General features: G+C 42.4%; 1 protein-coding gene across 1 annotated transcript in view; it reads right to left on the bottom strand.

Moving 5' to 3' along the window:
- The window catches only part of SPMAP2L (sperm microtubule associated protein 2 like), a gene marked incomplete at both ends in the record, with an annotated part of 47,925 nt that extends 31,043 nt beyond the window's left edge, over positions 1-16,882 (bottom strand). The window contains 2 exons of the mRNA XM_080796368.1: positions 2,280-2,310; positions 16,378-16,882. Coding sequence (XP_080652494.1) covers positions 2,280-2,310; positions 16,378-16,882 — 536 coding nt within the window. The remainder of the gene's footprint in view (positions 1-2,279; positions 2,311-16,377) is intronic.
- Between the last annotated feature and the right edge of the window lie 2,733 nt (positions 16,883-19,615).

Here is a 19,615-nt window from a genome sequence, read left to right as displayed (position 1 = left end):
CCTGTCTCTTCATCTTAACACGGGTTTCCCCCTTCTTTCATGCCTTCATTACCTCACAATGTGTAGTCAGGATCCTGGACGGAAACAAAAGAATGTGGTTGAAGGGTTTTCGCTCTTGAAAGTTGATTTTTTTTTTTTTTAATAAGGATTACATTGCTGTCCCATGTCTTCATTGATTATTAGTCTCCTATAGTTTGCCAATAGCTCAGAAAGTTTTTGAAATCCTTACTTTGGGTGCAGAACAATAAATATACCTTTATGTAGCAGTAATTATGGAAATGATTGCAGGTCTAAACTTTTGGGGTAATACAAACAAGTCTCTCAGTCAAATGCTCTTTTACATTTAACTATGTTGTTTATTTGTTTATTTGTTTTGTTTTAAGATTCTATTTGTTTATGTGACAGACAGAGATCACAAGTAGGCAGAGAGGCAGGCAGAGAGAGGAAGGGAAGCAGACTCCCCGCTGAGCAGAGAGCCCGATTCGGGGCTTGATCCCAGGACCCTGAGATCATGACCTGAGCCAAAGGCAGGGGCTTTAACCCACTGAGCCACCCAGGTGCCCCTACATTTAACTATGTTGTTTATATTCAGAAAATATTTTCTTCCATAACAGTCAGGCACAGCATATTCCATTAACAAGATTCTTTTTTTTTTTAAATAAGATTCTTTTTAGACGACAGGAATAAATAATAAGACAGCATAGTTTTCTCATAGAATCAAGCCAAATTAACCACCCAAATAAAACACTTTCTCCACAGTCTTTTTTTAAAGTATAATACTTATCAGGTATAAACTATTTCACTGTCTAGTTAGCCTCAGGAGAGTTTGCTCACCCAGAATACATTTATTTGCAGTAGTGTGGTATTTTAAGTGGGTACTTGGTAATACTCGGTAAATGTTAGTTCTACCAGCTCTTCTGATTCAGCCACCGCACAACCTTAAGAAAGTAACATAATTTATCTGAATTTCATTTTCCCTCAGTAAAATCTAGCTGTTATATCTGCCCTATGAACTTCTCAGGATTCTTGTGAGAAAAATGAAAAAATTTTAACTGCAAAGCATTACATAAAGATAAGGAGGTGGGGCGCCTGGGTGGCTCAGTGGGTTAAAGTCTCTGCCTTCAGCTCAGGTCATAATCTCAGGGTCCTGGGATCGAGCCCCGCATCGGGCTCTCTGCTCAGCGGGGGGCCTGCTTCCTTTCCTCGCTCTCTGTCTGCCTCTCTGCCTACTTGTGATCTCTGTCAAATAAATAAAATCTTTAAAAAAAAAAAAGATAAGGTGGTACTATTTACTACTTGAAAGTGCTGAGGAGAAAAAACAAGCTAGAAAGCATAGCAAATAAACCCAAAAAACTCTAGGGGTGCCTGGATGGCTCAATAAGCTGATCATCAGGTTTTTGGTTTTGGCCAGGTCAGGGGATCAAGACTGGCATAGGGCACTGAGCTCAGCAGGGAGTCTGCTTCTCCCTCTACCATTACTCACCCTTGCTCATGCTTCCACTCTCTCTCTCTCAAATAAATAAATCTTTAAAAGAAAAAGAGAGAGAGAGCTCTCCTTATTTCAAGGATGGGGAAAAAAAAAAGAAATCCAAGAACTCTAAATAATAACTGTAAATGTTAAATAATAACAACACATATGAATGATTTAATCCATTTATTCAAAGAATGGATACAAATAATATTATTATTATTTACTTCTCATCTAGGTGAGCCATTGATATTAATCTTTGGTATTTCTCTTTAATGATTCTACTCTGTTACTTCTTCTAACTCCATTCTTAGCCAAACAAAGAATAAGCAACAATTTTCAGGAGGCATCTGTTTTGTGTACTATACATATACGCTTTCTTTTTTCCATAGCAAGCACTTTCTCGAAATTTCATTAGCTACTGTACTTGAAATAGAGAAAAGGGGAGATCGAGATACAATGACCCAGAGCTTCACACAATCTGTGACATGAGATTGTCAATGCAGCATCCCAAGTCCCTTAAAGGTTCAGACCTAGCATGTGACATACACCTAGGATTTAGCAAACCAGTAAAACATGGAGTCAGTCTGAGGAGAGCTCTCCTACATCTCAGTCTTCTTTCCCCATCTCACTTCGTAATCAATTTAACTTTCATTTCCTTTTTACACAGGAACTGTCATGAAAAAATGGCCTTATGACCAAGAAAAAGCACAGGAACCCCTAATATAGGCTTTTCTTTCAGATGCCCCAGATGGAGTCTGCCCCATCAGTGAGCTAGTCGGGGAGAATATTACTATCCCTACAGTCTTACCGTTTTCTTGCAATGCCGCAGACACCAGGTTCTACAAAAAGAAAAGTAAAAGCAAACATTAGATTTGATAAGAACAAAGATATGATAAAGACAGCATCACAAATCAATAAAAAAAGAGACTGTGAAAAGTACCTAGGGGAATGGCTAAATTAAATATGTCACACCGTGTACTAACATAAATCACAGGTAAATCAAGGAGTTAAATATTTTTTTAATTGAACTGGAGCTAAAATAAGAGAATATCTACTCAGTCACTGGATTTTAGTCTGAGTTAAAGGTGACAAGAGAATACAGGAATAATATAAATTAAAATATTTAAAACTTAAAACTTTTATGTGCCAAAAAGTAAAATCTGAAGAGGAAATGAAAATATCTGGCAACAAATATGACAAAGGCTTAACAGTCTTAATAACTGAGATTGTAAAAGTATAGAGGAATAAGAAAAACACCGAGGTATGTGTCAAAACTTGAATGGACAAAGGACAGAAATTAAATTCATATATGAGGACATAAACACACATATAAAGACATACAAATAAAAGTTCAGTCTTGCTTGTAATTAAAACAATATAAGTAAAGAATGAGTTTTTTTAACTATAAAATTAGCAAAAAAGAAAAGTTTTGCAGAGGATAATGAAACTAGATGGGTAAGGTGAGATGAGTACTCTTTTGTACTGCTGTGGAAACCTAAACTAGTATACTTTACGAAAAATAATTTGGAAGTATAAGTCAGCAAGGCTGATATCCTTAATGTAATTCTACTTGTAGAAATGTACTCTAAAGGGGTACCTGGGGGGCTCAGTCAGTTAAGCGTCTGCCTTTGGCTCAGGTTATAATCCCAGGGTCCTGGGATCTAGCCCCATACCGGGTTTCCTGCTCAGCAGGGAACCTGCTTCTCTCCCTCCCTCTGCCTCTCCCCCAGCTTGTACCTCTCTCTTTCTCTCAAATAAATAAAATAAAATCTTAAAAAAAATTATTCCAAGCAAAGCAAAAATCTATGCACAAAAATGTTCATTGTGGTATCAGTGGAAAATTGGATACACCTTAAGTGTCCAAAACAGAATAAATGGTTAAGAAAATTAAAAATCATGGTTCAGGGGCACCTGGATGGCTCAGTTGGTTGAGTGTCTGACTTCAGCTCAGGTCATGATCTCAGGTCCCTAGATCCAGCCCTGCGTTGGGCTTGCCACTCAGCAGGAAGTTTGCTTCTCCTTCTCCCTTTGCCCCTACCCCTGCTCATACTCTCTCTCTCTGTCAAATAAATAAATAAAATCTTTAAAAGAAATCATGTTCCCAGGTGCCTGGGTGGCTCAGTTGGTCAGGTGTCTGACTCTTGATCTTGGCTGTTCTTGATTTCGAGATCATGAGTTCAGGCCCCACACTGGGGCTCAGCATTGAGCCCACTTAAAAAAAAAATCATGTTTAGCTTTTTGCTAAATGTGGGAGAACATAGATCATATGGGCCAAGTTATGTAAAGGCCTATTATAATAGGCCTCATAAGGACAGCTCGTTCCAGTTTTTTCTTGGGAATTTTTAATCACATCTGAAAGTTCTGAAGTACCACTGCCTACCCTCTGAAGTATTTTAGGTGGAGGAAAGTGGGTGTGCTCGGGCATCAAACAGACATAGCTCAAACCCCAGTTCTGTTACTGAGCTATACAACCTTTGGCAAACTGCTTAACTTCTCTGAGACCCAGTTTCCCTTCTTAGATAGGAAGGTAATAGGTATGTCTGTATAAAGATTAGTGACATATATGTGAAGTACCCTGCATATCGTAGATGAGTAGTGATCAGAATCATTAGTCACAACTTCAGACTGTCAATGTGGGAGCACTGCAGGAAACACAGCAATCCAGTAGTGACTGGGTTTCTACTATGCGTAGCATGATGCCAGTGTTGAGAGAACAAAAGTGAGTAAGATAAGTTCATCTCTCAAGGAGTTTACAGCATAGTAGTAGATAGGTTACAAACTTAAAAAAAAAAAGATGCAATTTTTGAATTGGGATGTTTTCTATTACTCTACTTTTTAAAAAAGATTTATCTATTTATTTTAGAGAGGAGAGCACAGACAAGCGGGGTGAGGGCAAAGGGAGAGGGAGACAGAGAGAGAGAAGCAGACTCCCCACTGAGCATGGAGCCCGATGCAGAGCCCTGTCTAAAGACCCTAAGACCAGCACCTGGACTGGAATCAAGAGTCAGATGCCCAACCGACTGAGCCACCCAGGCACCCCATCTATTACTCTACCTTTTAAGGCTCACCTGACTCAGACCTAAGGAAAAGGGGAGAGTGGTCTACAAATACTCCCCTAGTGTCCAGTCATACCGTCACCCATCACAGATGCAACACTTGTTCCGTGGATTTTTTGTGTTTCACCAAGCTTGGTTCCCAGCTTCTATACACAGGTCAGAGAGTCACTTTAACACTGAATCAATCCTAAAAACACTTCTACAAATACTGATAATATGAATGAATAACATTTCTCCCATAGGCAGAGATTATACTTATTTTTTTTTAAACAGAGGGAGAGAGGAGCAGAGCTCAGAGAGGGGGAGAGAGAGAATCTCAAGAGGCTCACACCCAGTGCAGAGCCTGATGAAGGGCTCAATCTCATGACCCTGAGATCATGACCTGAGCCAAAATCAAGAGTCGGACACTGAACTGACTGTGCCACACAGGCACCCCTCGCACTCTTTATTTTAGAAATACTTTTGATGTTATTTTACCAATTGGTGGGACAGAATAGCTCTCAGGTGGCTAACGTCCCAAGCAAAGCACTGTTACAACGGTTTCCAAATTTGTCTGCACATTAGAACCACTCTGGGATCTTTTAAAAATTGTGGAGCCCAGGTCACACCCTAGACCACAATCTTTGGAGAAGGAACACAGGCACTGGTGTTTTTCAAAGCAGACAATTTTAGGCTCTGCCACAATATTGTTTAATGGGTAAGACTACTGGCTCTGGAATCAAATGGGCTGCAACCAAATCCTGCCTCTAACCAGGAGACAGAGGAAAAGCATTCCAGACTGAGGAGATGGCAAGTGTAAAGATACTGAGGTGGAATCAAGCAAAAGACACAGGAAGATAGCTGGTCAGGGTGGCTGGAGGGAAGGGAGCAAGCGAGGACAGCAGGATTTGTGGTTGGGCCAGATCCCAGTAAGCCCTGCAGGAGTCAGGCTTTTATTTAAAGGCTACCAGAAGGAAGTCCCTAAAGGATTTTGAGCAAAATGATGAACACCAGCCCCCTCTAAGAGATAATCAGAACATTATGGCTGCAGTAGGCCCTTTAAATGTCTGTATTTTATTCTGTAGCACACAAACTACACCACTCACATTGCCACCTACAGCTAAAAAATGCCATGACCCAAGTCATTTGATGGAAAAGGCTGCCATCTGCTGGGAGAGAACCTCATGAAACCCGCTCTTCCCCGATGGCAATGATGAAGCACTGTCTGCTCTGAGTTCCATTGCAAGCAGAGTAAAGCATTTTGTAATACAGAAGGATGAAATGTCTAAGTATAACCGTTCTCCACTTGGCCGTCCACTCTGCCTCCTAAAGAGCCCACGTTTGAGATGTTCAGCCTCGAGTCCTGGGTTGTACTGAACAGGGTACCACTGAGCTACAAAGAAAAGACAGGAAGCCCCTCTCAGAATAGATCTAGGGGGCAGGCACAGGAAGAGGGAAGAGAGAGGCAAGCAGGAACTTGAGAGAAATAGAAGAGGTATTTTTGGAGATTAGCTGTCATGAGGATTGGAACTTGGGAAAAGTGGTGTCTCAAGAACATTTTTAGTCGGTTTCACTCTATGATCGATGGTACAGTTACTTGCCTGTAAGATACTTCAGTAAGATCTACTTTAGTTAGTTTTCAAGGCATTTTGAGTAAAATCTGTGCTTGTTTTATGTGCACTATTGTTTTAGAGATTGGCCATGAAGCAGTCCACTTCCACACTGGGTATGCCAACGTAGACAGACAGTGGGATGTTCTTCGATATAATGTAATAAGCCATGTGATCCATCACTACTGTTTATTCCTCCTGCTCTTCTCCTAGGCACCGCTCCCTGGCACTGTGTTCTCCCCACTGTCTTAGCTCAAGGTCATGGGCAAGAGATAGGAGACTGAGGTTGAGAAGGCAGAGCCAGAAAAAGGACAAGTCCTTCCATCTGGTGAAATGACAACAGCAACAAAAACCAGGGACTTCTGTGCAAACTAGAGCTCAAAACTATTACATTCTCCAGCTAACTATGAAGCTGTGCCTCTTCTCACATGTACACTTTTGTGACCCTTTCTCTCATATTTCAAATCTATTTTTCATGTTCTTTTTTACCCGATTTCATTTATGTGAAGACAGCACTGGCAACTTGGGTGGCTGCTAAGAAAGCTGGATGTATAAATCACGCCAACACCAGGATAAATTCTGAACAGATCGAAGATTTAAATGTTTTTAGAAAAAAAAGATTATAAAACACATGGGTAATTCCTTCATAACCTAGAAATGGAAGAAGGCCTTTCTAATTATGATTCCAAACAGAAGCCATAAAAGAAATGATTGACAAATTTTACCATAAAAATATTTCTGTAGCAGAATAAAATGAAATAAAAACAAGTAAAAACAAGGAGACCACCAAGAAACAGAAAAAAAAAACCAAACAGGTTATACACATCTTAGACAAACGGCTAATCACCTTGTAAGTAAGAAAAATACCTAGCAAGTCAAAAGTGAATTAGGCAAAGGACATTAAAAAAAGGTATCAAAAAGGATGTTTAATGCCATTCAGATAGTAAGATAAATGTAAATTAAAACTTAATTGACACACTAGTTTTTTTTTTTTTTTTTTAAGATTTTATTTATTCGAGAAAGAGAGAGAGAGCATGAGCACAAGCAGGGGGAGCAGCAGAGGGAGAGGAGAAGCAGGCTCTCCACCGAGCAGGGAGCCCAATGTGAGGCTAGATCCCGGGACCCTGGGATCATGACCTGAGCTGCTTAATGGACTGAGCCACCCAGGTGCCCCAACACTCTAGTTTTTTATCAATTAAATTTTCAAAAAGCCAGAAGTTCAACCACACACTACAATGGTGAGTCTGTAAGAGAACAGACACTTTCATTGCCACTTTCATTGGGCATACAAAATGCATCGACTCCCATGGAAGGTCATTTTGTTAAATCAAAGTTCCTGGTGTGGGGCACCTGGGTGGCTCAGATGGTTAAGCGTCTGCATTCGGCTCGGGTCATGATCCCGGGGTCCTGGGATTGAGCCCCGCATTGGGCTCCCTGCTCAGCGGGGGGGGGTCTGCCCCTCTGCCTCTGACTCTCTCCCCTGCTCATGCTCTCTCTCTCTCAAATGAATAAATAAAATCTTAAAAAAAAAAAAAAGTTCCAGGTGTGTTTACTCTCCAGTAACCCACTTCTGGAAATTTATTCTAAAGGCACACCTGTATAATGTGTACTAAATGACATCATGTACAAGTTTCTCTATTACAGCATTGCTTGTAATAATAGCAACATCCTGGAACAAATGAGGTGTTAAACTCATAGTGGCACAACTGTGCCATAAAATATGAAGCATCAGATTTTTTTTTTAAATGAGGTAACTCCATATGTAATTATTTGGGAAGTTGTCCTGTCAAGTGAAGAACAGGATAGCAAGTGCTACTCTTTGATAAGAAAGGGGGAACACACACATAAGCTTGTACAGTATTTTCTTGTATTCATATAAAGATGCATAGAAATGAAAGTGGCTACTTGTAAAAGGGGAAGAGGAGACAGTAGGAAAGCAGCATTTCTTTGTAGTCCTTTTTTTTTTTTTAAAAAGATTTTATTTATTTATTTATTTGACAGAGAGAGACACAGTGAGAGAGGGAATACAAGCAGGGGGCGTGGGAGAGGGAGAAGCAGGCTTCTCATCGAGCAGGGAGCCCGAAGCAGGGCTTGATCCCAGGACCCCGGGATCATGACCTGAGCCAAAGGCAGCTGCTTCAGGGACTGAGCCACCCAGGCACCCCTCCTTGTAGTCTTTTAAGATTGTTTTGGTTTTTTAATCATGTAAATGTCTTACAAATTCCAAAAAAGTTTTAAATTAAAAGTTTACGCAATATGATTTCCCTCCATACTCCCACACTTGCCTGAGGTTCTCTCTTTTAAATCACTTCCCTAACCCCTTATAAATCCAAATTAAAGGACGCCTGGGTGCTCAGTCAGCTAAGTGCATCGGACTCTTGCTCTCAGCTCAGGTCTTCATCTAAGGGTTGTGAGTTCAAGCTCCACACTGGGCTCCACACTGGGTGGGCATGGAGCCTAAATAAATAAATAAATAAATAAAATCCAAATGAAGTACTCTTAGTTCTGTATACTTTGAGATTAAATACTTAATCTCTATTTTAGCCTATTTTAGGTAAGTACCTTAAATGAATACTTTGGTCCTATTTTTTTCTGAGTCTTTCTTCTCCATTAAAAGTAGAGGTTATGGGGTGCCTGGGGGGCTCAGTGGGTTAAAGACTCTGCCTTCTGCTCAGGTCATGGTCCCAGGGTCCTGGGATCAAGCCCCACATCAGGCTCTCTACTCAGCAGGGAGCCTGCTTCCTCCTCTCTCTCTGCCTGCCTCTCTGCCTACTTGTGATCTCAGTCAAATAAATAAATAAAATCTTTAAAAAAAAAATAGAGGTTAGTATTGCCATTCAACTCAGGAAATTATGTGATTGTTCTGTGGGCTACTCCAATCCACTTTACTTTGTACGCTACGTGGATGTGTTATTGTTACGGATGTGTTCAGCCTCCCCAACCACACTGACAGTCCTTCAAGGATGGGATCTTTGTCTTATTCATCTATGGCTCAGTTTCTACACCCTGAACACAGTAATTATTCTATAAATTTCCACAGGGACACTGAAGATTAGGTGATGATACACTAGTAAGGTGATAGATGATGGGCCCTATTTTATAATATAAATTTTTAAAATATACACACAACCAAACTGCCATGTGTCAGTCATCTTTACCAGCCCCACAGGACACAAAGAGTGCTAGCAGATGTGCAACAAGTGTTTGTTGGAGGAAGGAATCTTTGAGCATTGAGCAGAAGCAAGGTGACATGCTGACTAAATATTTCCTAATATTTACATGATTTTATATAAATATTGTATAAAGATGCTGGACATTTATTGAGCTTTACTGAGGGAATTAATGTAAAGATAGGATGTTTAACCAACTGAGCCACACAGGCACCCAGTAAAGATGGGATTTTTAACAAGGAAAATCTAAAATCTAAAAAACAAATGGTAAGATAGGAAATTTTAAAGTAGTATTTTCTAAAGCAGGGTCTGAAAACTTTTGAGAGTCTCATCATAAAGCTACTTCTGAGAGGGTTTCTACAGACATCATGGACAGGGAAGGCCCTCTAGACTAGGCTTTCCCACCTTCTTAAAATGTGGACTGGCAGAGAAAGACCAATAACATATGATTTCACTCATATTTGGAATTTGAGAAATAAAACAAATGAACATGGGGTGGGGAGAGAGAGGAAAACCATAAAAGAGACTCTTAACTATAGAGAACAAACTGCTGGTTACCAGAGGGGCGGTGGGTGGGGGATGGGTGAAATAGGTGATAGGGATTAATGAGTGCACTTGTGAAGAGCTCCTGGTATTGTATGGAAGTGCCGAGTCACTAAATTCTACACCTGAAACAAATATTACGCAGTTCGTTAACTAACCGGAATTTATTTTTTTAAAAGATTAAAAAAAATTTTTTTTAAGATTTTATTTATTGAGGCACCTGGGTGGCTAAGTAGGTTAAAGCCTCTGCCTTCAGCTCAGGTCATGATCCCAGGGTCCTGGGATCGAGCCCCATGTAGGGCTCTCTGCTCAGCAGGGAGTCTGCTTCCCCCTCTCTCTGCCTGCCTCTCTGCCTACTTGTGATCTGTCAAATAAATAAATAAAATCTTTTTAAAAATATATTTTATTTATTTATTTGAGAGACAGAGAGAGCGCATGAGAGGAGAGAGATCAGCGGGAGAAGCAGACTCCCTACCGAGCAGGGAGCCCAATGTAGGACTTGATCCTGGGACTCCAGGATCATGACCTGAGCCGAAGGCAGATGCCCTTAAAAATTTTTTTTAAGTAATCACTACACCCAACGTGAGGCTCAAACCCATAACCCAGAGATAAAGAGTCACACACTTCACCAACTGAGCCAGCCAGTTGGAGTTTAAATAAAAACTTGGAAGATAGGGGCGCCTGGGTGGCTCAGTGGGTTAAGCCTCTGCCTTTGGCTCAGGTCATGATCTCAGGGTCCTGGGATCGAGTCCCACATTGGGCTCTCTGCTCTGCTTCCTCCTCTCTCTCTCTCTCTCTGCCTGCCTCTCTGCCTACTTGTGATCTGTCTGTCAAATTAAAAAAGAAAGAAAAAACTTGGAAGATAGATAGATAGATAAATAATTTTAAAAGAAAATAAAAATGTGGACTGGGACCTGAATAGGAAATAATCAGGAGACAATTCTGGAAAAATAATAACCTTCTAGGGAGAGAAAACCACAAATACAGATTCTGAAGCAGGGGCAAATGTGGGATTGGCCTTTCAGAGAACAGAAAAGAAGCCAGTATGATTGGGTCAAAACAGACAGGAATGGAAGGGAGTGAGGTCAGAGGGCCCACGGAATTCTAGAGATCCCTACAAAGGTCTGGTTTATCCTAAGAGCAATGGGAAGCCACAGGCAGGATTATATAGTAAGGGTGGCATCCTTACTTTATAAAATAGCATCCAGTCTATCAAGCCCCCCAAAATCCACTATTGCTCCCTAACTCCCCTTCCTTCACCTTCAAACCAAATGAATCCAGTGCAAGTTGTTACTTTTTCTATTTCTTGAATTCATTCATTTCCATTGGTACAACCTCACCCCAATTATAGCCATTTCTTACATGGATTTCTAGATGAGCTTCTCAAGTAGTCTCCCTGATTCTGTGCATTTCCCCTGAAATCTATTTGCCATTTTCTGGAAGCATTCAGTTGGAGGAGTGAGGGAGGAAGAAGACTGGGAGAAAAATCAAGACTTCTATCTCAAAGTACATTATTTTTGTGATGCCTATGATATATCCGTGGAGATGTCCAGCAGGCAGTTTGAATACATGAGTGTGGGATTCAGGAAAGCGAGTAGAGCTGGAATATATAAATTTAGGAGGCAGCAGTATAGACATGCTATTTAAAGCCATTAAGTGTACATATGACAACCAGGGAGGAAAAAGTGGGAAAAAAAAAAAAGGAAAGGGGTCAGAATGGCAGAATGGCACTCCTTAGAGTTCAGGAAAACAGGGAGGGCTCAGCAAATGAGCCCAAGAAGGAAACAGTCACATAGGTGATAAACTGAGGGACTGTTGTGTCACAGAGGTCAAGATTAAGAGGTCTATGTGTCAAGAAGGGCGTGGTCAATTGTATTAAATGCTGCCCAGAGGTCAAATAAGATAAAAATACTAACACCACTACTAATAATGGCTAACATCTACAAAGCACCTACCAGTACCACAATCTGCCTCTAAATGCTTCATAGGTATTAACTCAATTAATTTTCTTAACAACCCTAAGGATAGAGAAGGAACCATTGCACTTGGTGACAGAGACTGAATGAAGAAATCGTTCATTCAACAATAATTGCTAAGTCCTAACTTGTTCCAGGCACTGCTTGAGGCATTGAGGATGAAACAGTGGAAAAGGTTTTGCCTCTGTGAGCGAAACAGTAAACAGACACATAATATTGTACAGTCAGTAAGACAAGTACTTTAAAGAAAAGGAGCAGGCTAGAGAGTGTTCTTTTTGACAGAGTGATCTGGTATATCTTCATAAGGAGACAAATGCTTGAGGGAAGGGTGTCCTGGCAGAAGAAAAGTCAAATGAAATGACTGTGAGGTGAGAGCAAGGAGGCCCACGTGGCTGGAGAGTAGAGATGGTAGGACATTTGAATGGGGAGGCAGGCGGGGGGCCAGATCATGTGGGGCATTGCAGGGCTGTTAAGGACTTTAGATTACCAACCATGTGAGATGAGAACCCCCTCTGGACAGATGAGAGCAGGAGAGTTGCGTATAATTAATTTATGTTCTAAGACCCATGACCACCATTTGAACAATAAACTGGAGTGGGGTGGGGGAATGGGGCAAGAGTAGAAGCAAGAGCAAGCTGAAAGATACTGTAGTGGATCAAGCAAGAGATGATAGTGGCTTTAGGGGCACCTGGGGGGCTCAGTGGGTTAAGCCTCTGCCTTTGGCTCAGGTCATGATCTCCAGGTCCTGGGATAGAGCCGTGCATCGGGCTCTCCACTCAGCAGGCAGCCTGCTCCCCCGCCTGCCTATTTGTGATCTGTCAAATAAATAAATAAAATCTTTTAAAAAAAGAAAGATGGAGTTTTAGATGTAAATAAGTGTCCAGTCATGATATAGCTCAAAATTGAGTTTTGTTGATGGCTTAGAGGCTGAATATAAGAGGAAAACAGGCGTCAAGAATGACTCCAAGGTTTTTTGATCCTAGCACCTAGATGAATGAGTGCTGGTACCATTTGCTGAAATGAGAAACAGGGAAGGAAGAGCAAATTTGGGTGGAAGTAAGTTCAGTTATGGGCACATTCAATTTTACATGCCTATTAAGTACTCAAGTAGGGATATTAAATAGACAATTGGTTAGAAAACTCTGGAACTCAAGGGAAACTTTTGAGAAGTTACCAGCATACAATTAAAACCATGGAAGTGAGGACGTTGCCTAGGGAACAAGGAAAGTTCTAAAGAATCTGAGAAAACGAGCCATCTCTCACTTCAACCTAGAGGCTGGGAAGAGAAGTTCCTGACTCAAAGAAAACTGAATCAGATAAAATTGACGAGATAGGAAGACAATGAAGGCCAGTAAAGAAGGACTTCCAAGAAAGAGGGAGTGAACGTGTCATATGAGTAAGATGAGGATGAAGAATTAAGCATTGATTTTGGCAAGGCCGAGGTCATTATGACCTCAACAAGAGCAACTTCAGCCAAGTAGAGGAGATGAATGTTAAAGTGGTTCTTAAGAGAATGAGAAGTGAGGGTATGGAGATAATAATAACTGTTCTGAGGAATTTTTCTCTAAGGAGTAGCAGAGAAATAGGAGTGGTACATGGAGGGGCACATGGGATTAAGGGAGGGTGTTTTGTTTTAAGATGGAAATTATTGCTGCATGTTCATGTGCTGAATGACCCAGCACAGAAAATAAAATGCTAATTTTAGGGGCAAAGAGCTTAAAGTTAGATAGGATGGGATCCAACATACAGGTTGAGAGAATGGCATAGCAATAAAGACAGTTCATGCATCATTAACAGGAGAAAATAATTTGATAGATTCTACGTTGGAAAATGAATTGACAGGAGAAATGTAGTATGTCTGCCAAGCAGCATTGAGAGCGCACTTGAGTTTCAAAGTCATTAATTTAAAATCAGTCAGCAGGACGCCTGGGTGGCTCAGTTGTTAAAGGTCTGCCTTCCGGTCCTGATCCCGGGGTCCTGGGATTAAGCCCCACATAGCAAGCCCTGCATTGGGCTCCCTGTTCAGCGGGAAGCCTGCTTCCTCTCTCACTCCCCCTGCTTGTGTTCCCTCTCTCGCTGTGTCTGTCAAATAAATGAATAAAATCTTTAAAACAATTTAAAAATAAATAAAATCAGCATAGTTGTTTTTCTCTTGTCATTGCTTTTCAAGTGCAGGCAAGAACTGGATTAACTGGGCAAGAATGATAGAGAGAAAAGCAAGGGAGGGAAGCGTATTTGCAAGGGAGTAATTCCCTTAGTGGACCATGGACTATCAAGTGAGTAAAGGGAGACAGCAGACAAAAGGTGGTGATACACGGGGCGCCTGGGTGGCTCAGTGGGTTAAAGCCTCTGCTTTCCGCTCAGGTCATGATCCCGGAGTCCTGGGATCGAGCCCCACATCAGGCTCTCTGCTCAGCGTGGAGCCTGCTTCCCTTCCTCTCTCTCTGCCTACTTGTGATCTCTGTCTGTCAAATAAATAAATAAAATCTTTAAAAAAAAAAAGGTGGTGATACATAATGAAAGTTTAATAGCATCAGTAGGTTAAAGGTCCTTCTGAAGCTGAAAAAGTGACAGAGGGGGTACACAGAGGAGTGAGTGTGTTGGAAAGATAGGGCAGGGTTAGAGATTAGAGTGCTTCATATAGAAATTTTGGAAACAGCATAGCAAATGACATTACAAAGGCTAGAGAAGTGGATGCCTAAGATGGGGGTGAAGGACACCATCATTCAAAGTGAGGAGGTCAAAGAACTGAGAAGCCAAGTGAATCATCCATATGGATACTGAAATCTCCATGCACGATAACAGGGTTGGTGGTGGAGAGAAAGGCAGTAAATCAGAGCATTTTCAGTGGAGTGGAGGGAAAAGAAGGCGAATTAGGTGGGTTGAGGAGAGAATAAGGAGTGGGAAAATGCAGTGAGTATAGACAACTTTTTGGACAAGTTCTGCAATGAAAGAACAGGAAAATGATGGCTATGGTGGGAGGAGGAGGGGTCTGAAGAAGACATGGGATCAAGGGCTTTTTCAAGATGAAAGGTTCTTGAGTATATGTTTATAGAGTATATGTAAGCATCCATGGGACTGATTCATTAGAAATGGAGAAATTAAATCTGTAGGAGAGCAGGGGGATTATGGAAAGAACAAAATTCTTCAGGAGACAAGAGCGGAATCCAAAGCAAAGTGGAGGACTTTGCTTTTCACAGAAAAAGGCACAATTGTTCTTTGAAATATGTAAAAAGAATACATAGGTGTAGATTTGGGTAAAGAAATAGATTAGTGGGTAAGAAAATAAGATAGCTCGGGTTGCCTGGGTGGCTCAGTTGGTTAAGGGTCTATCTTCAGCTCAGATCATGGTCCCAGGGTCCTGGGATAGAGCCCTGCATGTGTTTCCCCATTCAGTAAGGTGCCTGCTACTTCCTCTCCCTCTGCTGCTCCCCCTGCTTGTGCTCTCTCTCTGTGTCAAATAAATAAATAATTTTTTAAAAAAAGAAAAGATGAGAGCTCATGACTGTTTCTATTTCCTCAATAAAATATGAGACAGTCTTTAGCTGTTTGGGGGGTTGAAAGTGTAACATTTGGAGGAGAGTAAAGAGGACAGTTAGTTATCTTCTCAGAGATTAGGAGAATTTACCAGATGAATAAAGTGGGCTAGCTAGGAAGTATCAAGCAACCAGTAAGATGTGTGGTCAAGAAATTGAAGTAAAAGAAACCATATCATTGTGGGATTTTGTTCAGTAAGAGTCAGCTGCTCAGGTGTAGGCAGAGGATGGATGGTTTAACCAGGGTTGGGGTTTTGCTTGGAGAATATGGTGGGTAGCAAGAGTCAACAGACAAACCACAAAATGGAGGCTGATAAAGAGGAGCCAAGGAAAACATGAGATTAAAAGTGGTCAGCTGAGGTACTGGAAGCCCAATGTGGACAAAGAATTGTTTAGGGTGGGATCATCTATGAAAAGTCCTAAGTGAACCAATGTGGTTAGAGCAAGGGCTTTTTATACCCAAGACCCACTAGCCCTCTAAGGTATCTTGTCAACTTGTTGAGGACCGTAAACATTTAGCAAGTACACTTTGAATTCCTGCTCAATGAGTATTTTGTTCCTACAAGTTCAATAATGTAATAGCTAGCATTTATTGAGTGCCACCAAGTGCCGAACACTGACGAAAATATCCTCCCTTCAACGATGCCTCCCTTTAATTGGGGAGAAAGAGCATCTTAAGTGCTATAACAGAGATAATGTTCAAAGGGGCAACCCAGAGTAAATGCAATGACTAACTATAGGGAAGAATCAAGAAGAGCTTCAAAAAGAAGTTACAGTGAATAATCAAGGACAGCTAGGAGGTCATCAGGTGGAGAGGAGAGAGGGAAGAAATTCAGTTTCTCTCGTTTACCAAAGTCCTCAATTACCCATCAGAGTCACATACGGTCCAAAGATAGATGACTACAAAGCAGTAGGTAAATGACCCCAAAATTATCTTTCTTCAAAGTGAGCTCTTGCACGCAAACATTCACATTCGGACTCCGGTTCCAGACAGGGCGGGGTGGCGGGGTGCCTCGGGAGGGGCCCCCACACCTACCGCTCAGGGAAGATGGCGGAATCTTCGGCGGGAACCTGGTCACCAGAGAAGGGGAGATCACCATGGCGGCAGCTCTGGGAAGCAAGTGGACTTCGTTGGGCTTGTGGAGCTCTCGGGGAGCATGGGACTCCTGGGGCTTACGGGGCTCACGGGGCTTGCGGGGTGCTTGAGGCTCGTAAGCTCTGTGGAACTCATAGGGTTCGTGGGGCTCATAGGACGCGTGGGGTTCAGATGTCTCCTCGGGCTCATCAAACTCGTCCCATTGGTCTCGGGGGCTCTGCTTGCTGGCCTCTTCCGGCTCCTCGGGTTCCTCAGATTCCTCGGGCTCCTCAGGCCCCTCAAGCTTGTGCGCCTCCAGGAGCCTCAGTACTAAGGGCTTCCGAAGGCCTTCGCCAGTAGCGGATATTTTTCTCGCGCCACGCCCATCCGGAAAGGCAGAGGAGTCTAAAAACTCCTCGTTCTCCATTAGTGCTTCGAAGCTCCAGCTGCGCACCGCGCTGATCATCGAGGCGGGGCGCACGCGCACTCTGTGTCTTCTGAGGGACCGAAGGGGCCACGCCCCGCCCCGCCCCGCCCCACCCCGCCCCACCCCGCCCCACCCCACCGCAAGCCGCCGCACCCCGCCGCACCCCGCTGCACCCTGCCGCACCCCGCCCGGGCCGGTGAGGCGGGTTCTGGGGCCCTCCTTTCACTTTCTCTGGTTGCCAAGGGGACGCGCCTCGCTCTAGGCGCCCAAGCACACGCGCGCGCGCCCATCGGCGCAAAGAAACAGGCAGGCTCCTGACCCAGCTGTTCCTTGGGTTAAGGGCGAGGACTCTGAGGTGCTTCCCGTTACCCAGGCCTTGGGGACAATATAGCAGCTTCCGGTCTAGTTATGGCACCGCTCAGACAGCAGAACCAGGTCCCTGTTGGGTTCAGAGGTTCTGTGGCACCGGTTCTCCAGAGGCCTTTGTTCCTTAACCATGCTGGGAGGGGTAATATTCTAAGGCCCTCGATCACTAAGATTGACTGCCATCAGTTTCTAATAAATGCACAACAGTCATAATGTGGGTGTGGGAGATGGGCAACACGAGCATATCATCTGGTCCAAACTTAATATTCAGGAAAAATCTCAAATTCAGATTTTTAAAGTTTTCTTCGCATGAAGTTCTACACACAGTCACAGAGAAACACGGGATTACAAGAATAAGACGTTCATCCACAACTTGTGTTTCGTTACAGGGCACCTGTCTTCTAAAGTGCACTATAAATCATTGTTTTTCATAAACCCTGTAATTATCGTTGTATTTAAGTATAAGATTGTCGTATGTGCTATGATGAGAATTAATACATACATACATACATACGTACAAGATTGTACAATTGTATTTAAATACAATATACCAGAATTTTTAAAGCCCTGTTTCTGGCAACCACCCTCCCCTCTTTAAATCATTATTATACTAATAGATTTTAAAAGGTAAGTCATCTGGCTCTCTCCCAATCCGGAGGAGTGCTTTCAGCTAATTTTCATGGCCACGATGGTATGGTAGAGGAGAAAGAAGTGGTAGGGTTTCTCTGATGTGGGGTTTTTGTTTTTGGTAGAAGAGACTAGAGGTATTCAAGAGTAAGTAATCTGTCCAAGTATATGGTGAACCCAAGTACACTTTTTGCACGCTATGGGTATTCCTTGGATATATTCGTCTCACAGATGCAAAAAGTTAGAAACATTTGGGTTGTGGATGTCATCTAGAAGAATGAGAAGATAGTGACATGTTTGAGTCAGGAAATCTGCTCCCTCAGACATGATATAGACATGTGCAGTACTGTATGGAAATTCAAGAATTATATCCCAAATACTTGGAGAAACGAGAAATAAAGCTCTCAGAGTGTTTTAACTCAATATGTGAACAATGAGGTCAGAGTTCTCTAAAGTCACCTTAAAGAGGCACTCCCAAGTCTGTTCTAGTCCACCACTAAATAGAATGCCTTCAAGTATCATATCCTAGTGGTTATGTCTATTCAAAAATTGCAGAGAGGAGAGAGCGCAAAGCCAACAGACTGCAAATGTTACATACGGCCGATTCTTCAGGCCCTCTCAAGATGGATCTGTGACCTGATGCCACCACCATACATCAACAGATCCATGCTCACCAGACACCTTTCTGACCTGACCCAGCTTTGCAGGGATTTCGATTACCGGAAGAGATTAGAATCACACAGAATTAATTCTGGTCCACACCACAGTTACCTATTTGCATTCTGATTTTATACACCGATCTCATGAAACTGACTTACATCTTTCCCAGGAGAAATTTGGGAATCAATCTGGATTCTCTCTTTCCCTCACCCCTCTCCCTACCTCCGGTACATTGGCAACTCAAGTTCATCCTTCAAATGTGTGTTTAAAACATTCTTTTCTTTCCATGTCTTTTCAGCAATGCCAGTCCAGGCCACAATCATGTCTCTGGATTCTGAAGTGCCCTCAAACTGGTGGAATAAAAATCATGACCCTCCAAACTATTTAGAATAAATATCAAGCTTTGCACCATAAGATGCCCCAGGATCTTGGTCCTTGCCTCCCTCGCTCCAGTCTACTGTGGGCTTGCCCCACGCTTGCTGTCTACATTCCAGCCTCCTCAGTCTTCTCTAACATGTCAAACTCTTTCCCATTTCAGCATCTTACTACACCTGTCCCCACTGCCTGGAGCCCACTCCTCCCTTTCTTCACATACTGGCTCTTTTTTATCTTTTAGGGCTTGGCTTAAATATCACCCACTCAAGTCTTTCCAACCCACAGTAATTTTTAAAATGTTCCTGCCATTACTTTCTTTTTTTTTTCCTGCCATTACTTTCTATCTCAGATCCTTGCCTCAACACAATTTATAATTATTTCATCTGTTTTTTTGTTTTTGTGTGTGCCTCCATAGCTAGAATATAAGCTTCTTGATGACAGGGACAGTCTCTGTCCTGATAGTTGGTGCATGCCCAGTGCTAAGTAGAGTGGATGGCTGTGAATAGGTATCATTCTCTCTGTTGTTTTCCTGCCTAGAATCCCTTCCTCCTTCTTCTAAAAGTAGAACCCATTCTTTCTGTGGGGAACTCATGCCACACGGTTGGGGGGGCGGTTAATCCTGCCCCCTACCCCACCACCAGATCTGGGCAATTTGGCAACAGGGATTGGTTCAGAGATCAATATGTGAGTTCAGCAATAACCAATCTCCCCTCCATGAGATTTGCTGGATGGCTGTTTTAAAAG

The sequence above is a fragment of the Martes martes genome (genome assembly GCF_963455335.1).
Source record: "Martes martes genome assembly, chromosome: 2".
Classification (NCBI taxonomy): Eukaryota; Metazoa; Chordata; class Mammalia; order Carnivora; family Mustelidae; genus Martes; species Martes martes.
Note: the sequence above shows the minus strand (reverse complement) of the source record. Positions and strands in the feature narration are given on the sequence as shown.